This window comes from Cotesia glomerata, linkage group LG3, assembly GCF_020080835.1.
Source record: "Cotesia glomerata isolate CgM1 linkage group LG3, MPM_Cglom_v2.3, whole genome shotgun sequence".
In the NCBI taxonomy this organism is placed as follows: Eukaryota; Metazoa; Arthropoda; class Insecta; order Hymenoptera; family Braconidae; genus Cotesia; species Cotesia glomerata.
In genome coordinates this window covers 24,346,558-24,373,103 of record NC_058160.1, presented here as the reverse complement: position 1 = coordinate 24,373,103, position 26,546 = coordinate 24,346,558, and the positions used below count along the sequence as shown (strand labels likewise).

The 26,546-nt window shown below is 26.7% G+C and overlaps 1 protein-coding gene and 1 long non-coding RNA gene across 7 annotated transcripts; both read left to right on the top strand.

Annotated features, from left to right (window-relative positions):
- Positions 1-686: 686 nt before the first annotated feature.
- LOC123260644 lies at positions 687-26,318 on the top strand. The gene is made up of 3 exons (XR_006508484.1): positions 687-699; positions 1,213-1,221; positions 24,476-26,318. It is a non-coding gene; the product is annotated as an uncharacterized LOC123260644 (long non-coding RNA).
- LOC123260640 (period circadian protein) lies at positions 4,098-24,673 on the top strand. Of its 6 annotated transcripts, none has more exons than XM_044721863.1 (15): positions 4,098-4,262; positions 8,309-8,392; positions 10,083-10,243; positions 10,843-10,976; positions 13,088-13,289; positions 13,384-13,656; positions 17,388-17,578; positions 17,730-18,029; positions 18,349-18,501; positions 19,533-19,725; positions 19,869-20,377; positions 20,795-21,172; positions 21,245-21,952; positions 23,310-23,618; positions 23,956-24,673. In XM_044721863.1, the coding sequence occupies exons 1-15, from the start codon at positions 4,189-4,191 to the stop codon at positions 24,034-24,036; spliced, it is 3,750 nt and encodes a 1,249-aa protein (XP_044577798.1). In that variant the 5' UTR covers positions 4,098-4,188; the 3' UTR covers positions 24,037-24,673. The 6 variants fall into 6 exon arrangements, with proteins under 6 accessions (XP_044577798.1, XP_044577794.1, XP_044577796.1 ...); XM_044721859.1 differs by having other exon boundaries at positions 4,102-4,262; positions 10,846-10,976; positions 23,226-23,618; XM_044721861.1 differs by having other exon boundaries at positions 4,102-4,262; positions 23,226-23,632.
- Positions 26,319-26,546: the final 228 nt, after the last annotated feature.

The following is a 26,546-nucleotide window of genomic DNA, read 5'->3' as shown; positions in this document are numbered from 1 at the left end:
CTCATGACGGAACTTTTGAAAAATTTTGCTATATTTCGACTCTTCTCGTCGAGCGGATTCAGAAAATGTATATGGTTCAAAAGATTATATATGTATGTATGTATATATATATAAATATATGATGTATGTATGTGTATATATATATATATATATATATATATATATATATATATATATATATATATATATATATATGATATAATCGGCGTTGTCTCTTCTTTATCATATTTCCGTGCAATTACAATTGAACGCGATATCTTATCAAAATTCTGTAAATTGCATCTGAAAGCTTATTAAACAAATTTTAATTTGCATACCTCACTATCAGTTTAGACCAAAAATTACCTACTTTCTCAGACAGATTTAATGAAATTTTACTTTTGCATTCGTTTTGATGTCATCGTTTTATTGTAATAGAAGTTGTTTCTTAGTATTAATATCATTTTATAAAAAATATTTTTTTTTATTCGAGAAATTTACTTCCATTTCGGCGGCCGAATGGTCTTTTTAATTATTCTATGGATCTTTAGATGCGATAAAATGGAGATTCTTGTCAAAATTACAGAAAGAACTGTTAAATTTAGTTTCACTCTTACCAAGACATAACTGTTCATTTTACATTTTTAGAAATGTAAGTTTTACATCATAAAAAATATAAATTTAGAACGTTGAAGAAGTGTTTTTTCTTTTTTAAATTTTGTTTTAAGAAACTTGAAAAAAATATTTTTCCTTAGCAATGCTTCGTAGCGTTTGACATTGTTCAATTAGGGGTACACAAGCCTCTATAAATTTCTTATAACATAAGCTTCTCCATTCATATGAGCTATAAAATTTGATCAGTATAACCAAAACTATTGACGTTTTAATTATTTTTGAAGTTTTTCAAATCAGTATTTTTTTTAGTCCTGAAAAAGTACAATAATAAAATTTTTTTTCCCCTCCGGGCGTAAAGCGTCAACTTTAGCCCCGCTGCGCGAAACGAAGTTGCCGCTTTCCGCCTTTGTCGGGGAAAAAAATAGTATACACTCCTCGGGAAGTAAATAAGAAAGCCTCAGATCACATGTTTGTTGACCTCGGCTTCGCCTAGGCCAACAATTACCTGTGATCTGAGACATTTCTTACTTTACTTCCCTAGGGGTGTAATATACTATTGTAAATACAACGTTGTTTAATCATGTAAATTTTACAATTTCACATCGGTAAATTTAACAGTTTTTCTTTGTAATTATAAAATTATTTTAAAATATAAATTTTACATCACCATTTATGTAATTTTCAAAGGTAATCTTTTTCATGCAGCTCTGGTGGATTCGAAAGACGGTAAAAGTACGGTAGACTTACAGTATTGTTACAGTACATAGAAAGTACCGTAGAACAACGGTAATTTTACCGTGTCTCACAGTAATTCGTATATTCTTGTATAAATGTTCTGTACTTATACAGTAAGTTACGGTAACTTTACGGTATGCCATTACAGAAAAATTACCGTATTAGTATAGCTTACCATATCTACCGTAAATTACCCAGATTGCCGTATTTTACCGTAATCTGGATTTGTCGGGGAGCTTATATATTGTAGAAACATAAAACCAAAATTTATCGCGAGTTATAAAGGATTATTAAAACAAAATTAACTAGCAACCTGCAGTCACTATGGGACTGCCGAGATTTAAGAATTATGAATAAGAAAACTTTGGCTTCATGATTTTTTTATATTTATAATTACACTATACATAATTTGGGTACTTTTTAAAATAATAGTACTATCACAGGATTAATTAAAAATAATTTAATGAACAAGTTTGACCAAACAAATTTATAGACCCAAAAAACTATTAAAAGTTCCTCCAATAACTTAACATAAAAAATTGACTATCACTGAAGAATATATAAAACCGTGAAAAGGCACTAATTCTTGTTTCAAGATTTCTGATGATGATGATAAACTATAAAAATTTCTTTAAAAATAATAATATGCTCAATTATTTAAATCATAAATAACTATCGCTAAAAAATATCAAATCCAATTTACGATAAAGATATACCCGTTACTAAATTTTTTTTAGTTTCTTAATTATATAAGTTAATTTTTGACATATAACCACATTCACGTGTACAAAACAAAATAAATAAAATAAACAAATTTTGTTTATCGCTAAATTCGAATCTATTTATAAATATTTCAAAAACTTATAATAAATAAACCATTTTAGAAAAGCATATAAAACATTGAAAAGGTACAAATTTAGGTCAAAACCTTTCCAACGATACCAAATTCAACCATAATAAAAAGGCCATTCGGCAGCCGAAATGGAAGTAGATTTCATAATAAATAGAAAAAAAAACTAATAGGATTGTATAAAAAAAAAATCCAGTGCAACAGCAAATTTCATAATTAGCATAGCGAAATAGGACATAATTTTGAGACTATATATGATATGGTACTCAAATTGAAGCTGATTCAAAAGTTATTGCACAGAGGACCAAAAATCGTAGAATTTTTTTGCGACTTTTGAAATTTTTAATCTGCTCTTATTCTTGATCTAATTGATTGAGAGCAATAAATGAGCATGGGAATTGAAGGTTATTAAATAAGCTTTAAGATTAAATTTATAAAAATATGAAAAGTTATGGCATTCAAAAGTTATTGCAAGGAGAACCAAAAAAAGTTGAATTTTTCGAAATTTGGAATCAGCTCGTTTTTCTAAAATAACCGACCGACTCAGCTCATCCTCGAATTTCACCTCGGTAATTATCCGTAGAATATAGACGAGAAGTTTAATGGAGATCCGTTAAAAATTGTGAGAGTTAGAGTAGAGACAAAGCCGCGGTTATATCATATACATACATATATAAACTTTTGAACTATACACTGAAAAAAAAATTAAGTTGATTCGAGAGGAAAATTCTTGAACCAAGAAAATAATTTTAAAGAGGGTAATTGTTTTGAATCAAGGCGAAAAATTCTTGAATCAAGTAAAATTTACTTAACCCGTCAGAACTCACGTGAATTTTAGTTTCTCACTTGCACTACAGCGCCGCTCTATAAGTCGGATGTTGTTGCGTGAGCAAAATGCTCATAACGTGAGTGCTGACGGGTTAAAACAAATAAAAATTTCTTAGTTTAAGAATTTTTTTACTCAAATCAAGAAGATGAAGTTCTTCAAAATTATATACTTGATTCAAGAACATTTTTTTTTCTGTGTATACATTTTCTGACTCAGATCGACGAGCTGAGTAAGGATGTACAACAATTTTTTAAAAATTTTGAGATGAGGACCAATGCAATAGTTAGATTTCTATGAAATCTACTAAAAACCCATTTCATTATTTAAATATACTGGCCACAAAATTTCGCATATTCTCTTAATAATATAGATTGTTTCCGTATACCTCAAGTGCGTTTGTATCTATTTTTCAAATTTTGAACTTTATTTTAAAATAAGACTATTATGCAATTAATTATACATTACATAAATATATTTAGAGACAAATAATTATTGCGGCTCTTATAGAATCAAATAATTATATAAATATAATATAATATAATATAATACAATATACTGTATAAGATATATTATTTACAACTGCTTACGGAATACAAATGTTATTGTCGGTAAATTTAGAAAACCACTTATATTTATGGTCTAAAATAAGAGAATCAACCCTTATTGTCATAAAATGTCAATACTAATTAAATCACGTTCCATCTTGTCACATTGCATGGTTATATATTTAATTTTTTATTCTTGGCGGGTATTCATCTATTTATTTGTGCCAACAAGTAAGAGGGAGTAACATTTCCCACGTGCAATACAATTGCGCAAGAACCCAGCTTAAGCTTGTAACCATTAGCGGGATTCATTGTTGACACGGACTTCGAGCCGCAAGGTACAAGTTTCAAAACAAAAAATTTAATGCACCAGTTTCATTAAATATTTATTTTTTGAAATTTAATATAATATAATTAATATTACTATTTCAAGTGATGAAATCGATTTGCGAACTTAACTTGTTAGTTTTTCATAAGTAATAATATTAAATTATTACTTAAATAATCAACAAGTGATTCAAGACTGTGTTCGTAAATAATTTAATAATTAATAAGTGCGCGAGTGCCATATAGGCATGAAATATAGAATTTAAAATTTATTTACAACAAATAGTTATTTTATTTAAGTGATTAAAATGTCTAATGATAACGCTAAAGTATCTGATTCTGGGTACACGAATACTAATGAAAACAGTCAGTCTCAACGAAGGTGAGTTTTATTATTTATAAGAAAGTAAATAAAAAAATATTCTTTTTATTTTTATTCATTAATATTTATAATACTAAATTCACCAGTCATCAAATTATTATTATTTAATTTTTTTAATCAAATAGATCATTATTGAATCAAATAATTTATTTATGTCTCACACATAAGCCCATAACTCAAGAAATTGGTACTAATTTTAAAGACACTGCAGTTAATAGACATTAGAAATTTTTTTAGAATTTTATAACAATAAAATTGTTACGAAAAAAATTAAATAAAAAAATGACAGTTGTCAGCTAACTTTATATCATTAATTTTTTTAACTTTTATACTTGTGTTTATTGGTTTTTTTTTTTTTTTTTTTTTTTATGTTTTTATAAAATGTCCATACCAAAAAATTTCACGTTTGTTTCTCTCAGTGTCATTATTTTTAGTGCTCTAAAAATTAATTATTAAATACTATACTGTCAATTTATGTCGTGTACTTAGATTTTTTATAATACTAAGGGCCAGTTTTTCAATCCGAGATAAAATTTTAAAATTTTATCCAGGATAAAATTATTATTGCCAGTATATCTATAAACATGAAACGTATAGATATATATTGGCATCGGATAAAATTTTATCTTGGATTGTAAAATTGGCCCTAAAACTAACAGAAAATTTTTAAAAGTATTTTTTTTTTATATTAATGGATTTGTTATAAAAATTCCAAAAATTGCCAGATAACTGATGACTTCAGTATCATGTTTTGTTTATTTCTTTAATTAAATTCAACATTTAAAAACTTTTAACTAAATTTAATCCACTAGTATAAATTAACAGAAACAAAGCTATCATTTTTTTCATCTTATTGACGATAATAAAATCAAAAGACATTCGTACACAGAAAAAAAAATTAACTTGATTCAAGAGAAAAATTCTTGAACCAAGAATATAATTTTGAAGAGGGCAATTGTCTTGAATCAAGACGAAAAATTTTTGAATTAAGTAAAATTTCCTTAAATCAAGAAAAATTTTCTTAAATCAAGAATTTTTCTACTCAAATTAAGAATAATGAGCTTTTCAAAATATATACTTGATTCAAGAACATTTTTTTTTCTGTGTAATAAAACAAATTATCAAACCAACATTCAACGAATTAAGATGTTTGAATTTTCAATTGTTAATATTGCAATAATTAACAATGTAATCTATTTGCAAAAATACCGACAGATGTCCGCTATTTTCAGTATAGAAAATTAAAATACATTTCATATTGCGTCAAAAATTGAATTTCGTTGTGAATTACGATAAATCACTTCTAATGCATATTTATTAAGTTTTTTATTCGTTACTTCTATTTTATAATGCAAATTGTCAGTGAATAACAAACTTCTTTGCTTTTTTTATGATTAACGTTTGGGTTAGTTGAAACTGTCGATAGTTTAAACAGTTTGACTTTCATGCTTTTTACATGTCATTGTTTACATAAAATAATTTATTTATGGCAAAGCCAACTGAACAGATGGTAAAATTTAGTATTGTTATTCTTAAAATTGAGAAAAATTTATAATATAAAAGTACTTTTCCTTATAGCTTCATTAAAACTGATAAGATATTTGAAATACAATTCTTATAAATTTTTTACAACATCCTAACTGTAAAATTCTTTTTCATTTGTTTAATAGATATTCTTCTCATAACTTTACTCATTTTTTTTTACTAAGGTAAAAGACCAAGTTATTGACACTGACCTAGTTATTGGCACTTGCAATTTTGTTTTAATTAAAAAAAAAACATATCAACTCCGATAAATTAATAATATAATTTTTGAATTATAAATTTTAAGATAATTGGTATTTGAGATCATTTTATTTTTTTTAACTAGAATAAAATTGCAAGTGTCAAACAACTAGATCAGTGTCAATAACTGGGTCTTTTATCTTAATAATTATTATTACAGATAATCTAATTTTCCTCATAATTGTTTTTTATTTTTTGAATTTTTATCTATAAATAATTTCTTTATATAAATTTATAGAAACAACTGAATTAAATATAACCTAAAGATTAAATTGTGATAAATATAGGATAAAAAAGTTTAAAATAAAATACTATTTTAGGAACTCAATATTAAATACACTCCAATTAAGTTATTTATAGATTAAATATAATAAATTAAGAGAGAAGGGTCAGTTTCTTCAATTGATGAGAATCGTCGAGCCTCTTTATCAGTTTCTCTGCAATGAAATTCACTCTTGACTATTTTTAGCAGTACCGTTATAACGAGTTGATTGTGTCATTATTATCTTGCTAACAAAAATAACTTATCGTTCTGAAAATACTCTCATTCTTTTGATATCAATTATTAAAAAAACAAACAATTCAATTCATTGATCCGTGAGTATTATTATTAGCAGATACAAATATATTATTATTTTTATATTATTATTATTTTTATTTTTCTCAATTAATAGTTTTATCAAAACTAATCGCTATGTAAACAATGTCATAGTTATGTAAAATTTCACTTTTTCTAATCTCGGGGTCGTGAGAAATGAGTTAAAATAGTTACAATAAACATAATAATTTTTTTTTTTCTATAAAAATAGTTACGGCTATATATATACTTGCAGTCACGGGGCATAAAACGTGAACTTGAAATTTTATTATGTACTTTATCGAAACCTATGTCAAATTTTTCTGTCAGTCGTAAATTTTAATTGATTTTTATGGAATATAAGGAATAAAAGCATAATTAAATTAAATCTTTACATTTGCAGAGCATCTCTCACTTAGGAAGAAAAAAAAAAAAACTATTCTTCATTTCAAAAATCATTATTTCAACCTTTTTTTTCACTTTCTACCATTATTTTATTTCATTACTAGCTGTGAAAACCCGCTGCTGGGTCATTTTTAATAGTAAGGTTATTTGTTAATATAAATTAAAAATTTATGTGAAAAATCGACAAGTATGGGCTCGACATTTCGCCTTATACACTGATAGAAGGATTTGTTTATAGTTAAAAATATTTGTTAATATTTAACAAATCATTTGTTAGAAGCCATTTTTTAGTCCTTAACAAATATTTCTTAGTATTTACAAAGATTTATTAATATTTAAGAAATTAATATAAGATTTATTAAATACAAATAAACCATTTTAAATACTAAGAAATATTTTTTTAATACTAAAAAGTGGTCTCTAATAAATGATTTGTTAGCTATCATGCTATCAACAAATATTATTTAATACAAATAAATCCTTCTATCAGTGTATAGTCGCAAAATTTATCCCCACTAGTTAATAAATTTTCTGGATCGTTCTAAAAATTTAAACTTTTAAATTGTTTAGGATGTTTTAAAAGTTTCTACACTGAAAAAAAATTAACTTGATTCAAGAGAAAAATTCTTGAACCAAGAATATAATTTTGAAGAGGGTAATTGTCTTGAATCATGGCGAAAAATTCTTGAATCAAGTAAAATTTCCTTAAATCAAGAATTTTTCTACTCAAATCAAGAATGTTAAGTTCTTCAAAATTATATACTTGATTCAAGAATATTTTTTTTTCTGTGTAGAACAATCCAGAATATTTTCGACCGATTAGAATGTTGGTATACATTTCAAAGCTTTCTAGATTATTCGGAGTTATTCTAGAATTTCTTAGAACATTCTAATTCGATTAGAATCTAGGCATACATTTTATAACTTTCGAGACCATTTTAGAATTTTTAAAACATTCTTGATCGATCAGAACATTGGTATACATATTAGAGCTTGAAGATGATTCCAGAAATTTATAGAACAATCCAGGCTCACATTTTTAAAGTTAAATTAACATATTTCAACTCCCGTATCTGTTTCACCCTTATAACTATCGACTATAAATTTTATTTTCCTAATTTGCTAATACCACCCCAATGTAGATTTTCTAAACTTTGTTTCTTAACTAAATAAAAATAATTCAAAGGAGAATATAATTTTTTTGTAAAATATCTAGACTTTTGTCAGTAAACTAAAAAATTAAAAGTTTTATATTATAAAAATTTTTTTTTTTTATCAGGAGTGGAAGTTCCCTTTCTCGAAACAGTAATCGTTCAGAGAGCAGTGGATATTGTGGTGGCCACCCTTCTAATTCTGGCACACGGTAATTTAAAATTTTTACTTTAATAGCAAAAAAAAAAATTTCATGCTTGTAAATTATAATTATAGTATTATATTATTATTATATGACCCATCAAATTTCTATCAATATAAATTTAGACAATAGTAATTAATTTTAAATGATACGACCGATTAATGCTTTTGTTAATTTATTTAAATATCATCAATAATGGATTAATAATTGTTAGGTAAACTGATTGTGTAACGTAACGTAGTTGGATTAAGTGGATGGATTCTGTATATTGGGAATTTGTTGTAACGCTCGATGCTAAATATTTTACAGAAAATTAATAAGTATATCAGTAAAGAAAACAAGTCATTACAAAAGTGTATTTGATACAAAAAAAAAAAAAAAAATAGTGATAACTTTTTGTTGTAAAACACGAGGTTACTATACTTAGAAAATAGTAACGGCCTTTATAACATGCATAAATAATATATATGTGCATTATTAAACATTGATGATGTTAGTCAGAGCACGTGTACGGCCGCGTGCCTTTTTTACACACAACAGCGAACAACGTGTCTCATGTAAGAATTTTATTTATCCGTGATCGAGTCATGCAATCTTTACTGTAATTTTTAGAAAAGCTATTTTTATTAAATATTTACACTTTTTTTGTGAAAAAAATTTTTTTTCCAGTAATTTTAATAAGTTTAATTTACTATTTTTCTTACGGATGTATTTAATTATATTGCAAAGAAAAATTTTCGTAAATAATTTTTTTTTTTTATATAAAAGGATTAGTCACGAGGCAACGTGATGATGCAAAAATTTATTTGTTTTAAACGTGATACAGGTTTACGTAGTAATTCAATAAGTTCAGAGATTTTATTTGTTATTCTATTTATTTATTTAATGCCCTCAAAAATTTAAAAAAAGAAATTAAAAATGTAACTGTAAAGTGTTAATTATTATGCTAAATTAATAGCAACCAAAATAGCTGAAAGATGATTAATATTGATAAAAAAAATTAACTTGATTAAAAAGAAGAAATTTTGAACCAAGGAGATTATTTTGAATCAAACACATAAATTTTTGAATCAAGTAAAATTTACTTAAATTTTTCAGTTTGATTTAATTTTTTTATCAGCGTATAAATTATATATAAAACATTTTATACAATCTTTGGTTTAAAACTACAAGTTACTTAAATAAGTTACAAAATTATGAATTTAAAGTCAACAAAGAAGCTATCAATCATAACAGAAATTATAGATCTTTTTATTTAAAACCGTTTCCATAAAAACTTTTATTCATTAATAAGCTAAATTTAAACTTAACTATTTGTCAACTTATAAAATTGTCAATATATTTTTAAAAAAATTTCATGTCTCGTGTAGAGCATTGGCTTGATATAACAATAACAATATGTTGAAGAATTGAGAGTAAAATAAACGTTTTAAAGCGCCAAATCATAAATAATTAATTTATTAAAATGAATTTCGGAAGATAAAAACTAAATTGATATTCAATAGACTTATATTTTATTAAATTGTAGTGGGTCGTAAATGACGACACCGACTTATAGGGTAAATATTTCGTGAAGTGTATAATATATCAGTTGATTTATGCACAAAAAAACAAATCAACCGATACAAATATTTGAGTTTATATTAATCGATTTACATTTATAAATTCTAAATCATGTAATTTTTTTAAATTATTACAGCAATGAAGCTCCTCCGCAGCCAATCAATAAGAAAAAAGTCAAAGAACACAAAAAGAAAAAGTCAAAGACTACGACTCCTGTTAAATCTGCGAGCCAACAAACCAAGATTGGACCTTACACAGTGGTTTCCAATGCACTGGATCAGAAGCTTGAGAAATCAGGTTGGTGGTTTTCTTTTACAAAGATTAGTATAATTTGTAATAATGTGTAATATAAGGTGCCGCTGTGACAGAGAGTAACGCGAATTTATTTTTGTCATTTAATCTATTACATTTTTACAATATTATCAGTGTACTGCAATTATGTAAACGTTCATAATAATTTAATTCTACCACACCTCTGAACTGCCAAACATTACGACTGAATGATCAAATTTGATTAGATTAACTAATAAGTAATGTTTACTGTCCTAAAATACATGAGCAATGTAAACATGATATGATTATGTGAAATATGTGGCTGATAAGTCACAATTGATAAATTTATTTTTTGTTATTATTGACAATTTAATTATTTAATATTATTCTTAAAATTTGAGTGACCTCAAATTTTGGTATGACATCTTAATTATTCCATTAATTAAAAATTTTTAAAACTATCTCGTCTATTTATTCAATTGAGTTAAAAAAAAAAGAGCAGTTAATTAAATCACGATAGAAATTTGAGATGGCGACTCCATTCTTACTCTTATATCCAGTAGGCCTGATAGCCCCTAACAAACGAAACATAACGTATATTTTTTTGATTGATTGAATACAAGAAGATGTAGGTAATGTAGAATTGATGGATGCTACTGATCTTGGTGAGCCCAAAAGCGACTCAAAGTTCATCATACCTGAGAGAGAAATTGGTTCTCATATAAACTCTCTGGACAATATCGGCCCAAATTTAAATGTTAGTATCTATTATCATAAAGCTGTCCCACTGTTTCCCAGTGTACAACTAAACACAATACACACATGCTTGTATAGTTAATTCAATAAGTTTATTATCAATTAATAATTACAAATGTTGGCGACGAGACACGTCACGGTTTTAAAAACCACTCATATAAGTCTTGACGTCTTTGTAATGCGTCTATTTGTTTATTATTTTATTACACAGTGTTCTTTATTAGGTAGCGTTTTTTAATGTGTGCACTTCAGTTTTCACGAAATTAGTTCGTACTTATTTTAATATTGAAATTTTTTTATTTTGCCGAGAAGACAAAAAAAGTTTGCTTGTTTTGAAAACAAGTCTTATTTATAAACTTATTAAATTTTTAGTAGATTTACTTTAAATTATTCAAATAATTAAAAAACTACTAAGTTTTATATTGTTTCTATTCTTACTGTTTCAATAAATTAACATTTCATTAATTTATTTTTAGAGAAGAAAATTTTACAACGTTTATAACATTAAGAATATATAATTGAGGCTTAATAACTATTACATTTTACATGAAAATAATTTATACCATAATATAACATATTAATGAGTTTATTATAGAAATCGTAATTGGCTCCCTATTGTAGATTTTAACAATAGATTCATTGCAAAGTTTTTTTTTTTTTTTTTTTTTTTTTTTTATAACAATTTATAGATTTTTTTTTTTAGAAGTCATAGGAAGCCTGATTGTCGAGTTTTTAAATACACGTGCGAGAATATAGAAACCGAAAAGTTACTTTTTCGGACGAATTTTAAGGGGGAACACCACAAAAAAAAGGTGATTTTCGGAAATTTTTTTGACAGGGAAAATAAAGGAATTTGGAGATCGGATTTTTTTTATTTTATTAAGGGTACATTAAAGATTATTACCCTAAATTTTTGTTTAATTATTACAAAGGTATTAACAATCTTGTAGAGTCCTAGAAAAAATTTCTCCCTCCATGGTCGGTTCGATAACTCAAAAACGGATCATCTGAAAATAAAAACCCAAATTGCTTTTTAATCAATAAAGATGTAGTTATCGTCGCACATACGGAATTTTGAAAATTTTAATTTTTAAAAAAATGGCGACTGATTAAAAATTTTTTTACTATTCTTACTGTTTTTTTTTTTGTTTTAACTCGGCTAAAAAAATCTTTAAAATAAAAATTTTTAAAATTTTTTATATGCGACGATAACTACATCCTTACTGATTAAAAAGCAATTTGGGTTTTTATTTTCAGATGATCTGTTTTTGAGTTATCGAATCGACCGTGGAGGGGGGAAATTTTCTCCAGTGCTCGACGAAATTGTTAATAATTTTGTAATAATTAAATATTTTTTAATAAAAATTTAAGGTAATAATTTTTAATGTGCCCATAATAAAATTGAAAAAAAACCCGATTCCCAAGTTCCTTTATTTTCCCTGTCAAAAAAATTCCCAAAAATCACGTCTTTTTTTCGATCGTCACAGTGGTGTTCTCCCTTAATAAAATAAACTAAACTCTAATTATATAATTTATTTTCATCAACAAAAACATCACCCGAAAATGAAACTTTCGCGATTGACACTACAAAAAGTGTATATTCGTGTATATATGTGTATTAAATGATGTAACGTACCAAGTTATGTTTATATTAATGTATTTCTGAATGATATAACGTCCCGTCGTCATATAACTGAGCCTATACACGAGCCTGTAATAGAATCTATTAATCCGTAATAGAATGCTATATTTTTATCAATCATTAATTATATCTTTGTTATTTTTAGAGTCTTTTTGTTGTTATTTATTTTATCCCTTTGAAGCAATTCAAAGAGATTTCTTCAGGTTCATTGGCTTGATGACACAAATATACAATTTTAACAACATAATAATGCACAAGTTGAACAAATGACTCTTTAAGACATTTTCGAATAATAGAAAAAAATATTTAACTTGTTTCCAAAACATGCAAATTCCTCTCAATAAAAAAAAAAAAAAAAATATATAAGAATAAAAAATGGAATTGAATTAAGTAAACGATCACTAAAAATTGCCTATAGATAATGATTAAACACAAATACTAATAATAGTTTTTTATATTTTCCAAAAAAGGATGGGTTTTACTTGGTTGTGTCATTGATTGACGGAATCATACTCTATTCATCGGCTTCTTTGCAGAAAGTGCTTGGCTATCCGAAAGACAGCTGTATTGGTTCTTTATTAATAGACCTAGTCCATCCGAATAACCGAGGGTTACTTACAGAGAAAGTCGCTGAGAGAGTTTTTTTGTCTTCTTCAGATATTCGCAAAGAAAGTATGTGTTTAATAATAATAAATAAATACTTCAACAAGAAAAAATTATAAATTGTGTGTTGTACATAAACATTTAATTTTTAATTTTTTCTTAGATGTTAAAGAACAAGAAATAAGTTTCTTTTGTTACTTGCGATGTTATACAAACAATGTTCAGCTCGTTGACGCCTCAAATTTAAAAAATAATTCATCCAATAAATTTTCTGAAGCAATAGACAATAATAATTATCCAACTTCAATACCAACTTATTTACCATTTTATATGAGTTTGAGGCTTAATAAAAATCATTCTGAATTACCAGACAGTACACATCCAATTTTGATGTCTTTAACCATTAAATCAGTGCCAGTTGTTTCTGCTTATGGAGGTATACAAAAATTTTATTTTAATAATAGGTACTAATTTAAATTTAATTTTTATAAATAAGATAAATGGCACAATTTGAAGGTATTTTACATAAAAAACTTGAAATTATAATTTCAAAATTAAACTTATCAAATTGTAACAATTAATTTAAACTTAAATTTTGAAATTATTTTTTGTTGTTAAAATTTACTTTGGAGTTGTTTGTTTTCATGAAAATTGCAAATGTCTGAAAATGAATTCACTTTCTTTAATAATGTCTTTGAAAAAATATTTAATTTAAAATTATTTTGCATGCATATTTAATTTTTATAATTTTAATATTTAATAAATGTAGCGCACATATCTGCGATAAAAAAATTTGCTTAGCAACTTTTAGGTGATTCTGGGAACCGGACCTTCAATAAGCAACATCACTAAGGAATTCAGCGGTTTCATTTTTTTATTTTTATTATTTTTAGCTTAAAGATTAATTTTATATTATGGAAGCTTTTAGAAACGCAGTAAAATTATTTTCAAGGTTTTAATTAAAATTTATTATGTTTAAGAAATTTTCCGACTGATTTTGTAAATAAGACACTATTTTTGGAAATTCAGCCATTTATCTTCTGTAGCAAATAAACAAAAATTTTTAAAAATAAGGTAAAAGCCCCAATAGATGATCATGTACCAGTATATGATCACTCCATGTATTTGTATACCTATATTTGTGAATATAGATATACAGATACATGGAGTGATCATATACTGGTACGTGATCATCTATTGGGGCTTTTACCTTACTAATATTTAAGGGGACCGATTACTTGGAAACGGTTGAAATCGAGTACACGTTTTCGTAAAATTTAGATACTCATTTGTGAGCTGAAAAAGTTCATAAAAAGTTTTTTAGTATGTGTTGCCTAATTACAAATCGAAAAATTTTGTTTTAACTATTTTTTACGAACGTTTATAAAATTTCGTATCACAAAAATTTGAATTAAATACTCTGAATAATATTTTGGATAAATTATAGGCAAGTTCTTACATGAAAAGCTTGCCTAAGACTTAGCTCAAAAATACTTTGAGATTAAAAATTTTCCAAGTTCATATATAAATAATAAAATAAGGTATTAAAAAAAAAACGATATTATTTTAAAAATATCCTAAAAGTAATGTTAATAACAGAAAATTATTTTTCTCTTTATTCAGGTAAGTTATGTGAGTTAAATATTAAAACTACATATTTAAATTTTCGGAAAACAGTATTATGTTTTTTTTCAGGTTAATTACTTTGGTTAAATATTTAATTTAAGTAAGTGCATTCACGAAAAAAAATTTTTTTTTCGTTTTACCAGGTAAATTATATATGTATTAAAATTTTTAAATGTTGTTATTGAAAACTTAAAAATTAGCATTTTTTGTTTTATTACTTTTTTATTTCAATATAATATTATAATATAATTTTTTTTTAGGGCTATTAATTCATGGAGATTGTCTAGAAAAATTTTTAAAGAGGACCAAAAAATTATAGGCAACACGTAGGGGAAGGGGGGGGGGCAAAATGGGCCCCCTAAAATTTTCAATATCCAAAAATATTTGGGGGCAAAATGGGCCCCCAACATTTTCAACTCTCGAAGTGTTTGGGAGGTATAATAGGCTGATTAGACTTTAAAAACCAAAGAATATTTTTCAGTTAAACGTGTTCTAGAATTTTTGAATTATAGAAAAAATTATATAGGTCAAGTACGAACTAGGTCGCGAGTTAAATAACAGCATTATTTACTATATTTTTTGTTAAAAAACTATTTATTTTACAAAAGCTTCCCTGAATATTTTTGCGATGCTCTGTGTGTGTGTGTGTGTGTGTGTGTGTGTGTGTGTGTGTGTGTGTGTGTGTGTGTGTGTGTGTGTGTGTGTGTCTGTATGAACGTAAACCTCTCATAACTTTTAAACGGCTCGACCGATTCAAACGGGATTGACAGCAATCGAAAGAGTTTCTTTGCCCATAGATATTTTAGAATATTTAAGGTAATTCGGACCAATAGATTTTGAGTAATCTCGAAAATAAAATTTTCAGAAAATGTTTTTTTTTTAATAAATTTTAATCTGCTGAATCAATCGTTTTCAAAAACTAATCAGCTCTTAGGCCTAAAAAACTGCATCGATTGCCGTCAACGCGATCAAAATCGGTCGATTCGTTTGTGAGGTATCGTGAACAAAACATCAGGGAAAAAGTGTTTTTTTTTCTTACATAACTCCGACATTTATTCCTGGATCGTTTTTTATTCAACGAGATGATTTTAGAGCTTAAAAAATCACTTCAATCGCCGCCAATAACGTCAAAGTCAGTTGAATGGTTCGAGAGATATTTCATTTTAAAAAAATAAAAAAAAGTATTTTTTTAACATATCTTTGAAATTTCACGTCCGATTGTTTGGTTAGTGATAAATAATCTTTTTGTTCTAGAAAGACTGCATAGAATGCCTTTATTTTTTTTTAAATCGGTTAATTCATTTGTGAGATATCGTCAAAAAAATTCTAAAAAATTGTTTTTTTTTGTGATACATTTTTATTGGCTTCATCAATCGATTCGAAAAACTGATCGGTTTTTAAGCTTAGAAACCCGCGTTGATCGCCGTTAACGCGACTGAAATTGGTTGATTAGTTTGAGAGATACCGTTGTCGAAATAATTCAAAAAACGCGTTTTTTTTTTTAAATTACACCGACATTTTTTACCTGATTTATTATTGCTTTTGGCGTGAAATGTGGAGCGCTTAGGTATGAAGCTAGCGAGAAGTTTCAGGGATGGCTTTTATGGCTTTTAGGGTCTATTGTTATCCTAATTTTTTATACTGAATACATAATAAAAAAATTCAAAATTTAAAACAAGTAAGAAACATATTGAGTTTTTTGGGGGGCCCGTTTTACCCCACTTTTCTCAATTTTTTAATTTCGATATACACAAAAAAATTAATACCATAAACTCAGTAAAAGGCCAAAAAAAGTAAAACGAGCTGAAAAACTCATATTATAAAAATTTTCTGAAGGTGGCCCATTTTGCCCCACATTTTCAATTTTTCATTTTTAATGAACAGAGCAAATTGAGGTCAAATACTTGGCAAGGGACTAAAAAAAATTAAAACCAGAGCAAAACACTAAGGATATCAACATTTTTTTCTTAAGGGGCCCATTTTGCCCCCCCCCTACCCCTATATTTTTTCTTAAAAAAAAAAAAAATTAAAATATTTTCTAAAATTGTCTATCTTTTTTAGTTTCTGAAATGCGTTTATCGTGAAAAAAATTCTTAAAAAAAAACTGACTTTCAAGTTTACAATTTTTTTCGTAAAATAACTTCGCTTAGAAGCTCAATTAATTTTTATTTATCAAAATAATTTGAGAAAAACTTCTTTAATAAAATAATTAATACAATTGCTTCTTATTGTATTTTTTTTACGTACTCAGTCTCTTTGAAAACGCGTCATACTTTTAAATTTCTATTTTTTACGCTAATAAGTTTCAATACAAAAAACAAAAAAATTTTTTTTCCGAGTAATTATAACAATAAAATATTTTTCTATAAAATTTTTAATTGTTTTCCAAGATATCAGTCTCTTTAAAAAGCTTAAAGCTTTGGAGGTATTTAGTATCGGGTCCTCAATATACAATAAAAACTAAAAATATAACGTTAATTATTTAAAATAAATAAAAATGATAAAACCAGATATGTCTTTATAAAAAAAGATTTTTCCTAGCAGCAGATAAAACAATAACCTCAATCGCAAGTTCATTTACAACTCGGCATAATACTAACTGCCGCCTGTCTCACGTCGACGATGAAGTGCTTTATTATTTCGGTTATTTACCTCAAGACATGCTGAGCCAATCAATATGTGATTACTACCATCCCGTGGATATGCCCATTATCAAAGAGATCTACAAAACTGTGAGCATGCGATTTGTTGTACACCAAACTATAAAAATCTATTTAAAAAAAAAATGATCTAAACAGAGAATAACAAAAAAAAATTAAATGGTCATAAAAATAGATGACCTCACCAGTTGCAATAATTTTTGTTAATATTTTAATTTAACAGATTATTAGACACTGTGGAGCGGCGTTCAAGTCGAAACCATACAGATTTAATATTAAAAACGGAGAATATGTGTTATTGGAGACCGAATGGTCAGCATTTATCAACCCTTGGACGAAAAAAATTGATTTTATTGTAGGTCAACATCGCGTTGTTCGTGGTCCTGTTAACATAAATATATTTGACGACTCGCACCGTCAATTATCCGGGTCAATGACTAATAAAATAACAGATAAATTTACCGAAGAAGTATTGATTAAATCGAAGATTATCGAGGGCGAGATCTGTGCCCTCCTTGCTGAGGTAATATCTCTTTCTTTATTAATTTATTCACGTGCACACTTACATGAAAAATATATACAAATAAATCTATATATTACAACTTATTGTTGTTGTAATAAACGGGCAAGTACAAGTGGGTAGTGCTATTTTTCATTATTTTTTTTATTATAATTATTCAATAATAATTTATTAAACATATTGAAATTCTGATAGCATTATCACAATGTATTTATTATTAATACTAATGACTGATAATAATTAAAAGGTACAATTATTATTCGTACGTTATAAGTATCTTTGTACAAATCCGTCTCTCTGTTTTTTTTCGCCTCATGAGCAGAAAATCCAGACGTCGTCCACCGCTAACTACGACTTGACTATTAAATCCAAAGATATTGCATCAATCATTGAGAACATTACCAATGATCATATTAAATTATCACTGCCCACCTCTGGGGCATCTGTGATGGATTTGGATGATAGAAGATTTTCGGTGACTATTATTATTCGCTTAAATTTTCATTTTTTACATTTTATCTATTTTGTACTTAATGTTGTAAGCTACTATAATTACTCATTTATTTAGAATCTAGTTTGTAATTGTAATCACGTAAACTCAATTTAGACAGTTAACATCATATTTTTTTTTAAATGGTGAGTAACAGGAACAATATTAGATATTATTGTTTTAGACAACATTTATTTTTTGCAGCATATTATTTGTTTATTTATTATTTTATTTTTAATTATCAAGAAGGTATTTAATTTTTCATATGCTTATGTTATTATGCTTCACATACATTCATTTATTACTGATACACGGAAAAAAATAAATAGTTCATTTTATCATAAATTTCCATAGTTAAATTTTAAATATTATTGCACGCCTCATAGCCATCTTATACTTTCTAAGACCATTTAATGTTGCTATTTTGAAAAAGAAAAACGTTTCGAAAAAAATTTTACGTGGACTTCCTGATGTCACCCTTAATTTATATGTAACAACGATTACTCCTGAACAAATTGATATTTCGAGACCGCACTGCGTGCGCATATGACAAGAAAAACAGGCGCCGATATTAGAAAAAAAAATAAAAAATACTCTGTAAGAAATTGCTTAATTATTATTATTTTTTTTTTTTTTTCATCAATTACACAATTTATTTTTTTCTTAAAAAATGAATGAGCGTTATGAGGCGTGCACTTTTGGATTTTCCAAACTTTTTATAAATTTTATCAATATAAATAATTTTTCTCCGTGTTAGCATGTTTTTAAAAGGAATCGTTACTTTTTTTGAATTTTGATTTTATCAAAAGGTTTTTTATTTGTTATTGAAAAGGTAGCGATATCTTGAGTAATAAATATTTTTTATATAAATAAAACTGAAAAAGTTGCTTGAATATTTTGAATACTTACAATAAAAAAAAAAAAAATTAAGTTACAATATATTACAGAAGTAAATAATTGAATATTTATTAAAATGATATCTTGCTCTAATAGATCGATCTTATAAATTTTTATAGGAGCATGAAAGTGTAATGGTTGGAGAGATCTCACCTCACCACGAATACGGTGGTAGCAAATCGTCCAGTGAAACGCCGCCAAGTTACAATCAATTAAATTATAATGAAAAAATAGAAAGATTTTTTAAAAGTAAACCAATCGTTAAAACTGCTTACGGCAGTGATGAGGAAACCTTTCATTTCAATGCTCAAAGTAATGACAATTTATAAAAATTCACACTTTAATCATTAAGACTCTCACTCTATGGACAGAAAAGATTTATTTATTTTTTTTTAGATCAACAATATTTGCTAAGGTTTTTAAATTTATTTACTATTTACTATTTAAACTTGCAGGTTTAAATACAAATGCGCTGAAGAATGATAGTGGCGGCAGCGGAAGTGGAGAAAATTTAAGCCACGAATCTATTAATCTGACCAGTGGAAAAGACGACATATTTAATAATAATAGTAGTTTAATTCCAACTGACAATTTCCGGCCAATGGCTCTTACTAAAATGTTGCTTGAAAGACACAATCATGATATGGAAAAACTTATGGTTCAAAACCACAAAGAACGTCAGTCAAACATTAAAACTGGAAATATTAGTAATAATTGTAAAAACAACAATAATGACTGTTATAGTAATTATTTAAATGTTAATAATAATAAGAAAAACAACAACAACAGTAATAATAATAGTGATGATAATAATAAAAGTGTCAATAATAATAATGATAATAATAACAATAATGAAATGACTGAAGAGCCGAGCTCAGAAAGATCCGAAAAGGAAAAAATTCAAGATAAAAGTCGATGTGGAAAACGTAATGGTAGCGTAATTATCGAGGCTGAATATATTAAGGTGAACAACAATTCATATACATACATATAATAATAATAATAATTATTTTTTTTTAATTGCGTTTATTGAAGTATCAAAAAATTTTTATTCAATAATTTTTTCATGAATAAAAAGATGCCCTGCCTTTATATTTTTGAGTGGTATTCTCTTTGACTACACAGTAAAAAATTTTGGCTTATCATGTCAAAATAATTTCTGTTAAAAGATTCTGTGTTAAACTTACACATAAAAGTAGTAAATATTTATTATATAATTTTTTAACACAAAACGTTATGACGCAATGACAGAAAATTTTTTGCTGTATATAATATTTCTTTTAAATATTATGAAGTAATTAAATGAATAAAATTAATTAATAATTAATTAATAATAATGAATTTATTAATTAATTAATAAATGTAATTTTTAATTGTTTAGGCATTCAAATACAGCAAAAAAGCTAAAATTTGTCCAAAGAATGGAAAGAGTCTTAGCATAAATAAAATAAGATTTGAAAAGTCACCAATCGACGAATCTATGACCCAAGATGACAGTATGATTAAATCAATAGACCCTGAAAATTCACAACCGTTACCACTCACAGAAACCCTTCTCACTAAGCACAATAAAAATATGGAGAAACTGATGATACAAAAACACAAAGATCAATCGTCAAACTTTAAAGCTGATAAGAGTAATATCAATCTTCGAAGAAAGCGCGGAGTATCTGAAGAACCGGAGCTCAACAGTTCGCTTAACAAAGCGTGTCATTGGAATTGTTCTGTAGGATATTCTTGTAAAAACGAACTTTTTAAGGTTTGTAAATTCTTATAGATTTATTTATTTGTAATTTTAATAATTTTATCATGATTTTTTAAATATTTTCAGATACCAAAATACAATAAGAAAAATAAAAATAGCGTTAAAAGTAATAATACTGCGCCATATATGAAAACAAAAATAGATAAATTAATAATAAATGATCCTCGTTCAAATCTTGGTATGTGGCCTTTAATTCATCAAAATCCATTGCGGTGTTCTGGTCTAACTCAAATCTTGCCGATTTACTACTTGCCTATTTCACAATCAGAATCCGATTCTCAAAATACGGAATCACAATCAGCTCAGCAGCAACATCAACAGCAGCAGCAAGAACAATACCAGCAAAGTTCATTTTTATCGTACACGCCATCATTTTCAGGAATTTATCATTCAACAATTATTGGAGGCTCAGCATTTATTCCGATGATTTATCCCTCGTTAATGACTCAGTTACCAAATAAATCAAACAATCAACTAAGAGCCACATTTTTATCAAAAAATCTGTCAATGGAACAAAAACGTCCTGCAAGTCAAGCTACCAGTGTCAAAGCTGAGCCCGGTAGTATCATGGCAATGTCTGAGTCGTCGAAAAAATTATTTTCACCTAGTGCCCATCACTTGCCGTGTGTCAGCGTAGAAAGCATAAATGGACCAAACGATTCAAGCATTGAAGACTCTAGCGACTCCAGCTTTTATGGAAGTTTTTTGAACACAAGCACTAACAGCAGTTCTAATCGAGAGGAACCTGCTGCCCACACTGCCCGATTCCTCGAGGTAACAATTTTGATTTTAATTACTATTTATTTTTTTTTCTTTTTTTGGATTGCACCGGCACGCAAAAAAAAAGTTCTTTGTGCATTTGACCAGTTTCTGTTACGGACATGTATCTCAACCCGCTAAATTCGAATTTGAAGTCCGTTTAGTCCGGTCATCCTCCAAATTTGAGTAAAATGCAAAAAACCCCCCCAAAAAAAAGGCAAAGAATGAAACTTTAATGGGACAAAAAAAAACTTCAAATTCAAATTCAGTGGAACAAAATACAGTAGCGCTCAAAAGTATTTTGACAAATATATTTAATAGTTTAATTAAAAATAAATATGAAACCCAATCATCATTTATTTATTTTTTTAACAGCTTTTAAATAATCTACAGAATAGTGTCAAAGTGGTCCTTGTTCGTAACAAAAGAACGTTTAATTTTTAAAATATTAGAACAATGCGGTGGCACCAAAGTATTTTGACGTCGTTGAAAAAAACTAACGCATAATGTTATCAAAATACTTTTGAGCGCTACTGTACATAAAAATCATACTCAATCTGAAACCAAAAAATTTTTTTCATTTCGATAATTTCGATTTTTCATGATTTATTGCAATTTTTTCAAATTTTAACAACGCAGCGGGCTAATTAACGTTCAGATTCAGATTAAGTGTGACTGGACCAAACGGATTTCGAATTCGAATTCAGCGGGTCGAAATACATGTCCGTAGGAGAATCCGCTCAAATGAACAAACGTTTTTTTTTGTGTCCCGTTGTTATTAAATGAAAATATTCAAAGATTTCGCGTTTAAATTAGACAACTGTTATTCATAGATTTTTATACGCTGATTTTAAAGATTTTATTAATTATCGCATTAGCTTACAAAACTGAACTCGTGAAAAAGTAGTCGAACAATATAAATTACCAAATTAAATCGGTTTTACTTTTTTTTTAACGTTGTTCATTTTTTCTACCAAGAAGAAATTTTTGTAAGACGAATACGATTACGAAAATAATTTGTTTTCGTTTGTTACTGTAGAATTTTCTTAATTAAAAAAAAAAAAAAAAAAGAATAAATGAAAGAAAAATTGCAGCAGCAATAAAACTGCGATATGAAAGAAATTGTTTGACAATATAAGCTTATTTAGCATATAAAAATCTTAATCGAATTATAGTCGTGTGAATTTTTGAAAAAAAAAATAAAATAAAATAAAATGAAAAAATCTATTTGCTGTGAACTATTATTACTATTGTTATTTCTATAAAGGCAGTTTGTAATTGTAATTAGATAAATGCATTGAAATATGCTGAAGGCGAGACAATAAGAAGACGTTTCGCAATGGTAAATAACCTAAAGAATGATACTGAACAGTACAATACGGAAGCAGCAACACCATTACTACCACAAAAAAGTTTACCTTGGTACCACGGTGTAAAGATGACCCCCGAAATAGCATACAACTATCAAATGACTCCAAAAGTATTGAGCGAAGTCCTAAAAACCGATCTCCAGGTCCTCAAGACATTAAAACAACCTCTTCTCGTCAACGAACAGCTTGATCAGCTTTACCGTGACCTCGAGCTAGGAGACTTCGGCACTAAACTTCTTTTAGATGACAGTAATTCGTCGAATGATAGCAAACGTACCAACCAGAGCAACAAATTCAATGTTTCATCTCAGGTGAGACACCACTGGTAAATGAAAAATTTTATATTTTTTGCACGCCTCATAACGCGTGTTCCATTAAGGCTAGTATATTTTTTTAACAAAATAAGGTAACGCTTATTTCTGTCATTAACTTCACTTAATTTTCGTAAATAATTTCTTTTTTATTCAAGTAATTTGTTTCGTGATTATTATCGTTTTGACTTATCAGCCTACATAAGATTAGAATTATGATATACATAAGGCTTCATACAGAAGTTAATTTATTTATCACGTTGAACTTAACGTGACCAACATCGTAATGTGATAATTATAACTTATAACTATATTTTATTTTTCTGTTAATTAACAGCACAAACGCATAAGAAGAGAAATGAAGTACAACAAGTACGCAATGATTTATGAAGAAGATGCACCTTTGCCATCATCTTAACCGTAATTAATTTAATTAATTTAAGTCACAAGATATCTTAATTATCGTTTTTCTATAAGTTGACAATAGATACCAATTTATTGCAAGCAAAGAAATATTTTTTAATACACAAATTTTATTATTAAATAATAGAATATATTTTTGATCAATAGTCCAATTAATCAAGTTTAATATAGTATTTATTATTATTAGTTGGTATATATATTTGAATTATAACATCCAAAAGGATATTTAGAGAAATATGAATTGATCTGAATGCTTTTGCATTTCATTTTGGATATTATTATAAGAATATGACTTATAATGATTCATAAAATATATTGATTGTACTATTTTTTTTTCTGATTGCAAATTTTTATAAAATATTATTGTGTAAATTTTACATAATTATTAAACATGATTTACTCTTTTTAGATTACATTATATTTTTTAATTAAAGTTTAATTGAAATATCTAGTCAGGGTTTATATATAAACTAACGTAATTTAGTGACATAATAAAAAAAAAATATGACATTTAATGTGTGAACCCAATAAAATTGTACTTGATCTAGTCGATAGCTTTATGCTGAAGCCAAGTATTCGTATAGAGTTTAATGTTATTTAAAGTTGAACTAAAGACGGGAACATCAATTACTTACTTAAAATCGAAGAATAAAAAGTAAGATCTTGTTCTAATTTCTTTTTAAAATACAAAACATTCTTGACTGAGTAAATTTGATAGTCAATCTCGAAGCAGTACTTATTCTGGAATTTTTTCCGTACACTCCACATATTAGATTCTGTCTCATAACTATGTAACACGCATCGAAAAGTTTTTGTTTTTTTTTTTTATAAAAAGTTATAGAAACTTTATGCTATTACATCATGTTGCTACTTCGTCTTTTTTTTAATTTTCTTATGAAACAAAACTTAAATATTTTATTAATGAAATTTACTTAAGAAAAGGCGATAAATTAGATTTTAACGAAATTTTATATTAGTCGGTCGAAAAATACAAAAGTTTAACATAATTTTCTTCTTTTTTCCTTGAGATATTTGAATATAGTCGATCGTTATATTTTCTCTTTTGTATTTTTCGATAAATCTATAGATTTTTAGACTGATCACAACAACTTATATACACCTTAAATTTGTTATTTTTATAGAAAAAAAAAAAAGATAAATTATCGCATTTACTTAAAATTATTATTTATTTTTTTTCAATAATTTTTATCAATTTAAGCACAAAACTATGTATTTTTTATATTTATTTATTGTAAATGATCAGTAATTTATATTCGAGTATTGTTTTTAAAAATACTTAAGCTTTCAGTCGGCTTGTTGGCCTTGCCGTTTAAGCGCTTAGACGGCCCGAGCAACAGGTTGACAGGCGAGGGTCGAATCTCCGAGAGGCCGTTTTTTCGGCAATCTCAGCGCTTCGACCAGTAGCCGGCTGTACTCTGACCGGGTTTTTTGTGGTTTTCCTGGTCACTGTGCTAAAAGGCACAGGTGAATGCGAGTACAGTAAAATGTAAGTCAGCCACAGTCACAAAAGCGATCTATTGCTTGTGATTAGATAAAGAAGTGAGATAATTATGTGGAGGGAAATTATAAAGATAAGCGGAAAGGATAGTCACACGCAGGAAGAAAGTATGACCTCCTAGGTTTTTGTAAAACACGAAAGTAATACCCAAAATAGTAAAGTATTTAAATTTTCACAAAAATAAAATTAAAAACAAAACAGCAGATAAATTAAAATTAAAAATTATATAAATCAATATATTTTTAAACAAAAATAAAAAATCATTAATGCATTTTTATCCCTGATTAAGAAACCTAATTTGAAATGATTTGAAATAATTTTAAAGCATTTGATTTGAATATTACTTAAATATACAATAAACATAAAGGTAATCATTTTAAATCATATTTCTGAATCAGGGATATTCAATATTTATATACCGATTAAAATATAAATAAAACAATAGTTAATTCGCTTGAAAATAATAAAAACATATTTATATTATCAATGATATTAGAAGTAATCATCGACGATATGAATAATATTCTAATATTATAAACAGCGGGACCAATAATTATTATACATATTTTTCTTTTTATATACAATAGAAAATAATCATTATATTTTTTATTAATATTATAAAACCGGTATTATTTTAAAATAGATACTTTAATGCATATTTAACGAAATCGGAATAACGTGTAACCCATACAATCCATTTATATACTTTGTATAATCGATCAAACAAATTTATTTATATAATACATATATTCTTTTATCATCTCTGTATATTGTTATTTATTATATATTATATATATTATGCACGTTGAATTTCACAACGATCGCTAAATAATATGCAACATATATTTTAATTGCACTCTAGTCTAGATTATAGAACTTAGTTATAAATTTATCGATCAAGTTTAATAAATTAATAAACAAATTATAATTCAATATTTCAAACAAACAAATGACATTATTAAATTTTATAACAACACTTGAATATA

Excerpts from the sequence above, each read along its gene's own strand:
- LOC123260640 (XM_044721858.1), top strand. The coding sequence starts at position 4,189 with ATGTCTAATGATAACGCTAAAGTATCTGATTCTGGGTACACGAATACT. Across the intron at positions 10,244-10,842 it reads TCAGAAGCTTGAGAAATCAG|AAGATGTAGGTAATGTAGAA; the intron begins GTTGGTGGTTTT and ends ATTGAATACAAG. Across the intron at positions 19,726-19,868 it reads CTTTCATTTCAATGCTCAAA|GTTTAAATACAAATGCGCTG; the intron begins GTAATGACAATT and ends TTAAACTTGCAG.